The sequence below is a fragment of the Nestor notabilis genome, unplaced genomic scaffold (genome assembly GCF_000696875.1).
Source record: "Nestor notabilis isolate BGI_N333 unplaced genomic scaffold, ASM69687v1 scaffold10823, whole genome shotgun sequence".
Classification (NCBI taxonomy): domain Eukaryota; kingdom Metazoa; phylum Chordata; class Aves; order Psittaciformes; family Psittacidae; genus Nestor; species Nestor notabilis.
In genome coordinates, this window is record NW_009922401.1 from 22,429 (window position 1) to 33,158 (window position 10,730).

Below are 10,730 nucleotides of genomic sequence, written 5' to 3' on the forward strand. Positions count from 1 at the left end.
GTTTCTAAAGATAGATGTTTTGGATGCTACAGAGACAAACCTTTCTGAAGCTGTGCATTTCAATAAGCCTCCTGTATTCTCCCAAAGGCTGTAACATATACTCGTAAGTTTGGTGGCTTTCTAGATTTAGCTCTGGACTACTGCCAGAAATCACGCTGCTAGATGAACAGATCAGTAGGACATAGTTTTGAGGTCAAATATTTTCTAAAGATAGATGTTTTGGATGCTACAGAGACAAACCTTTCTGAAGCTGTGCATTTCAATAAGCCTCCTGTATTCTCCCAAAGGCTGTAACATATACTCGTAAGTTTGGTGGCTTTCTAGATTTAGCTCTGGACTACTGCCAGAAATCACGCTGCTAGATGAACAGATCAGTAGGACATAGTTTTGAGGTCAAATATTTTCTGAAATGCTAGCTTTAGAAGTGTTTTCTACACTGTTCTCAGTCATAAAATAGTTTTCATATTTGCACAGAAATGAAAACTTCATATAGACATTAGTAAATATTCTCTGGCTGCAGAATACTTAAAAAAAAAAAAAGGAAAAAGAAAAAAATCAATCCCAAAACCTGTAATTCATCTTTTTTTGTTTGTTTTTAGTTTCCCTACTTGAATTATGACAATTTAATGATTTATCTACTTTGGCTTATCATACAGGACCAACACAAGACTTCTGAATCACACTAACCTCTGTTATGGAAGCAGAGTTAAAAAATCCTTGAAATTTTACCAAGGCATGCAGAGCTAGCTTTCAACACTCACAGTGACATACTGGCTATAAAACCAGGTTAAAAACTTGCAGTTTTTGTTCATTGACCTGTTGATCCTGCACAAATAATCAGAATAAGAAAATTTTCTCCCTGCTTTTCAGACAAACAGCTTTGCAAAAAGATGCTTCACTTTTTTGAGGGAAAGGGGGATGTGGGGGTAGAAATAAGAGGCAGTGTTTGTATCTGAACTATTCATTTAAAAAGAAGACATATGCAACATTTAACAGAGTTGTTCAACCTGACGAAAATAAGCTGTAAGAAAACTAAATTAAACAACCTAAAATACTCTTTTCTTTCAAGTAAGATGAGAGCCATCCAGTCATTCAAATCAGGGTATTGTACATACAGATTTCAGAAGTCATATATATATATAAAAATACTAACCAATGATGGTCTTATTTTTTGGTAGGATAAAATTGCCCACACACAGTAATATTTTGTCTACGAAACACTGTCACCATCTATTAAAAACAGCAATTTGATATATCTACAAACAAATCTATTTTTACACAGTGGATGCTGAATTCATCCTGCACTGGTCTTGAAGCTTCACTTACTTTCTGTTTCATTTCGTTTGATCATGCCTTGGCATTCAGCTAAAATAGTCTCCTTAAAAGATGTCACCAGGGCATTGACGCAGCACTCCATTAGCTGAAATACATTAAACACAGAATTAGCTCCATTAGCCATCTGACCACCAAAGTCTGATCTCTCTGAAGTCTGCCATGACACAAAATCTTGCCTGTTCCCAACAACTGTGCTCTATAAAATAATTCATTCATTCACTGATTCATAAATGTCTGTGTAGTTTGAATAAAATCTATACAGGAAACCATATTTCTTCAACATATATAAGCTAGTAAACATGGTAAACTCCCTCCCAAACCAGTAATGAGTTTAGTATTTCTGTTGTTTCTTTTCTCTCAAGGGAGCCACCACTTTTGGAACACCAACTACCCTACTTAGTTTCCAAGTATACATCCAAGAGCTAAGAATAGTTCTCATTCCAGCATACCCTATTTGGACCAGGCTGGTTTGCTTGAACAAGACACTATGGCTAGACCTAGAACAGAAACTGCTTGTACACGTCAGGACCATCTCTCTTTTGTCAGCCTCTTGATATGGGTCACAATTTATAGCTGTTCAAAATGAATGATCTATAACATAAGACATAAAATACATTTTGACCCACCACAAAAAAAAAAATCAGATTTAAAGGGTACTTAAAATAAACTGTTTCCTGAACTAATTTCAACACAGACTACTATGAACTATTCATTTCAGTTAAATCTTCCTCCAGAATCTGAACTGTGTAAAATATTGTTCAAGGGGAAGAAGGAAAAAAAGAAGAAACATCCTTTAAACTAAATGGACATATTCCAGCCTAAGAGGAAAGCTACAGAAGTTTCATTAAAACTTCTACTGCTCCTTTTGACTGCAATGAACAGTAACTCTTTCAGGTGTTCTAAATGAGCACTGAGAAGTCCTTTACCTAACAGATTAGCCAACTGATTTTCAAATATTCTCATCCACTGTTAAGTGTAGGAAAAAAATAAAACCATACCTGACTCAAAATGAAAGAATAAAAATCAACCTAACTAAAAACCTGCCCTTCAATCTGATCTCTCGATCTACATTTACTATTAAAACATCTGCAGAAATTTTAAATTGCCAGATTGGAAAGGAATACAGATTTTTGCAGGGAAAAATACTGGATTCTTAGAAAACATAAAATCAATAGTTTCACATCAATCTACTGCTACTGAATAATACTTTAACACACAAAAATAAAACCTGCAGTGTAGTAACACTATATCAAATATATCAAAAGTTTTCAGCACGTTATACTTACTGCTTCTACCGAGTTACATTCACGCCTTGTTTCTAAGTATCGTAGTGCTCTTTTCTCTTCTTCTTTTAGTTTAGCATCTGCCTGTGCAAAAGTAGAACAGCAATCATTTTAGGTACTAACACTTGCAGAATAAAGTTACAGCAGAAGTTTTACTTACATATTTCATATAATTCTGTACACCGTTTTGTTGTAAATAAGAAGGAGCCTGTGTTCTATAAAATCTCTCTGTTGAATCCAAATACGCCTTTTCAAAGTTATCCCGATATATCTGAAGTTTATCTTCGGGATTGGAACAAAGGTTAACTGCAAAGAGAAAGTCCAAACTTACTTTCAAATCTTGGAAACTTAAGTGGCTAATAATAAGCAAATCTCTCTCATTAAAGTGAGTCTTGTATTAAAAGGCTGCACTGAACAATATCAAGTACCCTATAAATGCATTCAGACCCCTAAAGGTAACCATAATTGCCCAGTCCTCGCTCTAAAAAGATTTAGATTAACTATAAAGAACTGGAGAGAACTTCATACTTATCTCCAGTACTAGAGACATTCAAACATGGTAACCAAAAATACACATACAACTGCAAAATAGGAAGGAAAAAAAGAAACAAATAAAGGCAGCTCAGCATAATGCCTAATGAAGAGAGAACTCTCCACCTAGCTGAGCAAACAGCTTTTCTTAGACGTTGATCTTAGATTCCCAATGTCTTAGGGTATTTTTTCCCTCTTTTACAAGAATATTGACAGTGAGCCGACTGCAGTGCTAGGCACTATTTGGAAAAAAGTTTTCCCCTTCCTGTCAACTGTTACAGAGGAATAAATAAAAGTCCTTAAAAGGAATATATTTTAAAAAGTAAGCTAGAATTGGACACTATAAAACCATCTGAGAGAGTATTAGCCACAAGTTTAATTCAACAGGCTGCAAAGTGGTAAAGAAGCAGCAGGCAATGGTGAAATGTCACAGAAGTTTCAGATACACAGATCTGTTTTTCAAAGAAGAAAGACTTAGATGCAGCCTGTTTAGCATTTCTTCTTCAAACTGCCTGAAGAATCAGAAACAGTACAGAAAGGAGCACAAAGTTTTATTTGCAAACCCAAAAATTCAAGTAATAGTTTGCTCTTTGAAAACACCCATTTTGCAGTAACTGATACACAGCTAAATCACTTTGAAGTTCAAGATTTTAAACCGAATTTAAGTGGTATCACATATCAACATCAATACATCCCAACCCTACCACCACAACTGTCAACTTTGCATGATGAAAACTCATTTACTACAGTGAGGAGGCGACAGAGATGGGTCTGTGCATGACATACCATATGATTCTCGAACTCCAATAACGAGCTGAGAGTCAAAAGCTTCTCCTAGTCTTTCAGCATGAACTAGCTTCATTGCACTGTCCTGAAGTCTGTTTTTTATATTTGAAAATATGGATTCATTCCACGTATCTAGCATGAGCTGCGTATCGGGAAGAAGGAGAAAATACTGTCAGAAAGGTACAGGTAGATCCAAGTTCGTGCAAGAGAAATACAGGGGAGCAGAAACAGAAATCAAGCAATTTATAATGCAATTCTCAGGTTATATACAGCAGTTCAACTACCTTAGAATTTGATCTTGCTCTGAACTTGTTATGGAAGTAATGTTCAGCTTACATTCTAAGCTTACTTAATGTAACTGGACAGCCAAGAGAATCAGTATTTGATTCATATATTAATTCCATAATTCCGTATTATTCCTATGGTTCTCAGTAATCAAGTAACTTTTCACATGCTTTCTCCAACAAACAATGGAAACAAAAAAGCTAAGTTGAAGTAGAGAGTCTCTCTTTGCTGCTATTCTCGCTTCTTTTTCTTCAAGAGGAATAAAGGATCAGATGTCAAAATACAAAGGCGAAGAAAAAAAACCTTGCCCAAAGTAATGCACTCGAACTGTTTTGTTCTTCCCATCCTGGAGACAGGGAGACAGTTGAGATGCTTTTCAGAACCAAATGAAAGATTGTTAAAAAAATTTCATTTCCCTGCAGATACTGTCTGCAATGGAAAGGGATAATGAATGACGTTAAACTAAACGACTTAACACTTTACAACTGATGTGCTCTGTTTTTCTTATAATAAAAGAGTAAAGCAAATTCAAGGACCATTATTCATGGGACTCACGGAACTGAGCACTTCATACTCAAAACCCTAGACTTCTTTAATGTGGATATGAAATAGTAAAAAGATGATATTGAGAAGATTCTACATGCCCAATCTTTTCATTGATTTGACTGACAGCTTGGAGAAAAAAGAGGAAATTAAGAGATCAATAGCTATATTTAACTTAAGGTGACAGCATTTGATTGGTCATTTATGAAGTGCAGAGATGTGCCCCAGTTAAGATCTTGGCCCCAGGAAATAAAACAGGAGTAGAAAACCTAATTGCTTATACATACAAGTACTTGCTACTCACAAGTGTAGAAACAGTAGATGAATTTACAACTGCCTCCCATCTCAGGTCATAATTAAAAACAAGCAAAAGAACAAAACCAAAGACAAAACCAAAAAACCCCGAGCAAGCTCCCAAACAAACCCAAAGCCCAGTAAAGAAGTGCTTCAATCACCTGAACAAAACTGTTAATAGCCAAAGTAGAACTGGAGAAACAGAGTGAAACCATTGTGGAGAGAAGAGTTGCAGGGTTGTTTTGACCCTCACACTGAAGCAAAGTGATACATCATATTCCATAATTCATCTTCAGCTACAGAATCCCTTCTGTACTATTACTGTAAGCAGAACAGTGTGCAACAAAACTCTTCTTACCCCTATCACTTACCTTTCGAACAATACTGTCTTCTACATTAGACTTCTTGTTGCTGCCCTGCTTGCCCATTAAAGTAATCTCTAACTGACAAAATGGCTTGGGCAAAATATCACACTGTGTGAAGAACTTGCGCCACTCCACTATATATGCTTTTAGTAAAGCTGTATCATCTTGATGACTCAGCACTCTCTGGAGGAGAGGGGAGAAGAGTAGGGAATTTATAAACAAATTTCTGCATAAAATACAGACTGACTTTGCTTATAATGGAAATGACTCCCCAGATAAAACTCAAATGTACAGATATATCAGAATAAACAAGTATACATATTCAAGTGCCATTTAGTTCTGGGAAGCAGTTATCAACCGATGCCATACGGACCATTTTTAAAGGGTAAAGAAAGGTAACAGCAAGTAAGTAGTCAGTAAGTTTAAATTTTCTAAATGAACCTGGTTTTTTGGTTTTTTTCGTTTTTTATTTTTAAGCCATCTGTAGGTCAAAAAGATTAAAACCTTTGGCCTAAAAATATGTCCTGGTACAGCCGTATCTACAAAACAATAAGAAACTTGTAAGGACTACATTATGTTCTATACAGTGAAAAGTTTACTTCAATGGCACCTACAAACCTTTCATTACAGCCAGACAGCTATTAACATGTGTATTTTATTAAAGCCTGGAAACTACAAATACACTGTACAATGGCTATCATAATGCCTAAAAAGATGCCTCTCAACAGCCAACACAGACCATGTCAAAGGCCTCAGTTCAGCATAGCATTAACGTATGTAGGCAAGCTGATGGAACTTAAAAATCATCATTTATAAACCTGGTTATACAAAGGCCTCTGTAAGAAACTATTTTCCTCTAAGCAAAGCCTTAGTGGTGTCTCTTCACTAAAGATTTTACAGACTTTCATTTTTTTCCTTTCCAAACCCTTGTCATGAGATGTTTTTTTGGTTTTTTGTTTAATTATTTTTTTTTCCTCAACAACCCCCTCTTAAATCCCTTATTACAGAAAACATCTTTTGTTCTACTTGTTACAAACAGAAACATTTCCTTGGAATCTATTGACAACTTCAACTGTTTGAGGGGAAGCCCATAAAACTGGACAGCTCAGCTTGCTGAGTCGATAGCAGGGCTATTTCTAGTACACTACACATACAGCTTATTTTAAAGCCATCCATGAACATGTCAGCACTGCACTGAAGCTAGACAAACAACATTTCTTTATCAGACAGTAATTTCTTATATAAAATTCTGCCTCGAGAACTTTTCAAGTGGATGAAGATACCATAAGTACAGTTGAATAAACAAAAATAATGCTGGGGTTTGGGTTTTTTTGTTTTGGTTTTTTAGTATACCACAAAAATCACTACCCACCCCAGTTTCAAGGACTGCGAGAAAACAATGAGCCAAGGCAAATGCTCAAGGCTAAGTCTTATTTATGCCAATAGAAGATCACAGTAATTAAAGATCTCCAGGACATCACCGAATTTCAAACAAAAAAGCTAGATCCAATGAAAGTCAAAACTATTTGGTTATTTTTCTAACAATATGAATAGAAGTTATGAAACGTTAAGTACTTACTGCTTGTGCCTGTTTAATAAAATCAAGGATGTCTTCCTTCAGAGCCTGATGGATTTTTGCTGGACCTTTATCATCCCACAAGCAAACTGCATGTACATCTCTAGAAAACAATTTATCCATCTTTTAGTAACAGCTACTCCAAGTTTAACGCTGTAGTGCATGAGGTTTAAACAGCCATAATTTCACTATGTCTAAGAGATTAATAGAGTTTGAATCTACCATTGTTAAAAACCACACAGTTACTTCCCAGTGACATGTGCTAGGAAACATGTTTGGGGAAGAGACTGAAGCTGTAAGAAAGTCTTCGAACCAAGTAGCAGCAACCTATCTAGGAAACAGTATGGTCACAAAAGAGATGTAGAAACCAATTCTGGTTTCAGTATACATTCAATATTCCTTATTACATTAAGGACAATTGTTAAAGCTTTTCTTTGACAAAGACAGAAACTACTTGCCAGTAGAAGCATTACTACTCAGCTTGTATTATTCTAAAACACTCTCATTACCATGCAGCCTTCACTCACACTTTTACAATCCAAGCACAATATCATTCTTGTGCTACAAAGGAAACAGACCTTCCATATAAGAAATCTGAGCTCAGGGGCATCAGGTAATTTAAGAGATGTTTTAATTAGTTTAATACGATCACTGAAACGTTTAATGACAGTGATAGCATTTTAAAGTGGAAACCTACTGCAGAAGAACTCCCAAACAGCATCGCATATCAAAATTCTATTGATGAGTTTTAACCAACATACAAATAATATTTTCCTACCTTACAGCCCAGCAAGAGTAACTTAATTCCTACTTTCTTTTCATACTAAAGACTAAATAAAGCAAGCTACACTCCTAACCATACACAATAGAAAATGTGGCCTAGCAAGCCATTTCTTGACTCATTACCTTCCTCTGGTTTTTATTCTTCCTTTCAATAATAAGGCCATGTCTTTGCAGAAAAGCAACTACATAATTTAAAGGCTTAACTTTGTTCCTATTAAATCAATACAGTTATTTCAATCCAAAAGCAGCTTTTTTAGTTTAACTGAAAAGACAAAACTTACAAGGTAAAAAGTTCCTTTACCATAGATTAAAGGTGCTGGCCCAGGATTTACAGAGGTCTACCTAAATTGTGAGGCTCATGCAACGTTCACATGCAGAAGAAGGTGTTACTGTATTTAGAATGCCACTGTTTCCTGACAGGAGTGGAAAAAGCAATACGGGGTAATAATACTCAAAGGGCAGGTAGAAGACACCTACCGATTTTGAATTTTTATTAAAGGGATTAACAAAGACCACTGTCCAAAAATATGAACCTGGGAGAGTGTGATCCTTTCCTTCACTATCCTTAATTCTGCCATAGAGTTATTTAAGTTCTACTGAATAGTTCAGCTACAAGAAAAATAAACTGAAAATTTCATTACCGAAGCAGAATTATTGAAGTAGTTATTAAAAATGAAAGCAATGGCTCAGGTCTGAATTTGTTCCTGAAATATACCATGTACCTGGCAACTACTATAGCTGACACATCATAAGATATTAAAACTCATTACATGATAAACTACTTTTCCTTTTGGTTGGCAGAGAAGCGTGACTGGTGCAGTAGGATGGGTGTAAAAAGAATCACTGCACTGTCCTCATCAAAAAGAGCAATAAAGATACTGACTGCAACAGACTGTGTTTGAATAAAAAACACTTTTGTGACAGATTCTAAGAAGCAGAAGGAGAGGCTGCAGATTTAAGCTACAATCGTATCTGAGGGAAAGTAACTATGTTGAGACACAGATTATTTTAGATATACTTTCAACATATGTTGTTAATTTCCATATTATGTTGGCAAAGGTCACACGATGTATTGTAAGAAAAAAATCAGGAAGCAACTTCTGGCTTTTTGGAAGAAGGAAAATGACAGGGGTTTTAGAAAGTACAATAATACAAACACTGTCTGAAAAATATTACATAAATTATTCTTAGGGTATAAGACTATTCAAATTATACCAGTTAAACTGCATTGCCCTGCTACTTCAGTAGCATTCTTAAGTTATTTTAGAAGAAAGCCATTCAAATCAGAATAATGTGACATTCAGCAAACTGCCTTTAAATGAACTTACTGCTGAAGCAGTAAACAACATTTTCTAATTCTAACAAAAGGTTTGTGGGTAAGTACAAAACTTGTTTACTATGATCAGCTTAAGTCAAGAGCTCTGCTGTTCTTTCTCCAAGCTGTTTGCAAGGATCTGAATCTCAGCAAAACTCTGCTTTTGCACATTTATAGTGATGCTTACCACTTAATAAAACTTAAACTCATGGTTTTGTTCTGTGTGTTCCCACATAGTCCATGCCACGCATAACTTCTGTATCAGAAGTACCACCATAACTGTATTCCTTTTATGCAGAAGGATGACAGATACTGAAAAATTACTTACGAAAACAGATCAAACCATTGCTGTTTTGTGACAGACTCCTGACGAAGAAGTTTCAGAACGATAGGGCGCATGAAATCCCATTTGTCTTCAAACTGAAGCGAACCTTTGTTCTGTTGGAACAAAAAAAAAAATACTGTTAATAAAACGTTTTCTTAAAGTTATCTCTAAGGATTGTACTTCCTATGGTTAACTTAAAAATATCTTCTCAGAGGTGTTTCCCATAAGCCAGAATTTGGGCTACACCACCACAGCTGAACAGCAATTCTCACAGTGGTTTTATTACTTTAAAAAGAGACAGAGCTATCACTTGTTTCTTAAAGCAGATTGCCAACTTCTTCCTTCATTCACTGCACTAGCTACAATGCAACAAGTTCTACCAAGTGTTCTTCACCTGTTAATGGAGTTATAAACGGACAACATGAACAATACTCAGTCAGCTTCACTGCCCCAGCCAGGATACATGCAATGAAAGTCATGAGGCAGAGTTGGAAACCCGTCTTGAATAAATTACGATTGCCAAAATGGCAGCCAGAAATCAGGAATAGCACCTGTGGCTGCTGCCATGTACCCTTTTTCTCCCACTTTGCATTTGGCATCAGCAGAAAAGAGGGAGGAAGGAAGCAGAGTAATGTAGGAGCTGCTGTATGACAGACTCCCTTCCTGTGGGTTAACTGGCCATAGGCAGTTTGATGGCCAAGACTGCAGTTTATGCAGATGAAAAGGGCTTCCACCATCCCAAAAAATATAATCCAAGGTGGATTTTTTCCATCTTACAATAAAAATTAAGAGGAAAACTAAAGAAATTAAATGCTCCCATGTAATACTGATTATTCTTAAAAAAAAAAAAACAAACAAAAAACTCACTGTAGTATAGAGGTTTCCATTATTTACAAACCAAAAACCCCCAAACCAACAGCTTTTTTTAAAAAAACCCAAAACAAACAAACAAAAAAAATCACTATTTGCTTACAGCTCTACATTTTTAGGAGAAAAACCTGCAATTAAAAAAAACCCAGTTGATTGAGAGCTCTGTAGCAAAAATACTACTGGTTATCTGCAGTGTTCTGTTCCAATGCACTGTTTACTTCTGAACAGATCATTGTCTTGGCTAGTACTACCACATTTGACACAATTCACTTCACATGCAGCAAATAATACAGTCTAACTACTTGAAATTCTTACAAGTGCGCTGTTCTGCCACTAACACCTCTTCAGATAAACAAGTACAAGCAGCACCACATGTTCTCTCAACCATCTCCTTCTGATTAATTTCTACATGGAAATTTACAATTAAATCTGTTATTTA

At 35.8% G+C, this 10,730-nt stretch overlaps 1 protein-coding gene across 1 annotated transcript in view; it reads right to left on the reverse strand.

The window, feature by feature from the left end:
- CUL5 (cullin 5) overlaps positions 1-9,536 on the reverse strand; it is a 23,558-nt gene extending 14,022 nt beyond the window's left edge. The window contains exons 1-7 of the mRNA XM_010011598.1: positions 9,425-9,536; positions 7,002-7,101; positions 5,429-5,605; positions 3,936-4,077; positions 2,779-2,924; positions 2,622-2,702; positions 1,327-1,420 (exon numbers count right to left, since the gene is read on the reverse strand). Of these exons, the coding sequence (XP_010009900.1) occupies positions 1,327-1,420; positions 2,622-2,702; positions 2,779-2,924; positions 3,936-4,077; positions 5,429-5,605; positions 7,002-7,101; positions 9,425-9,495 (811 nt within the window). The 5' untranslated portion in view covers positions 9,496-9,536. The remainder of the gene's footprint in view (positions 1-1,326; positions 1,421-2,621; positions 2,703-2,778; positions 2,925-3,935; positions 4,078-5,428; positions 5,606-7,001; positions 7,102-9,424) is intronic.
- Between the last annotated feature and the right edge of the window lie 1,194 nt (positions 9,537-10,730).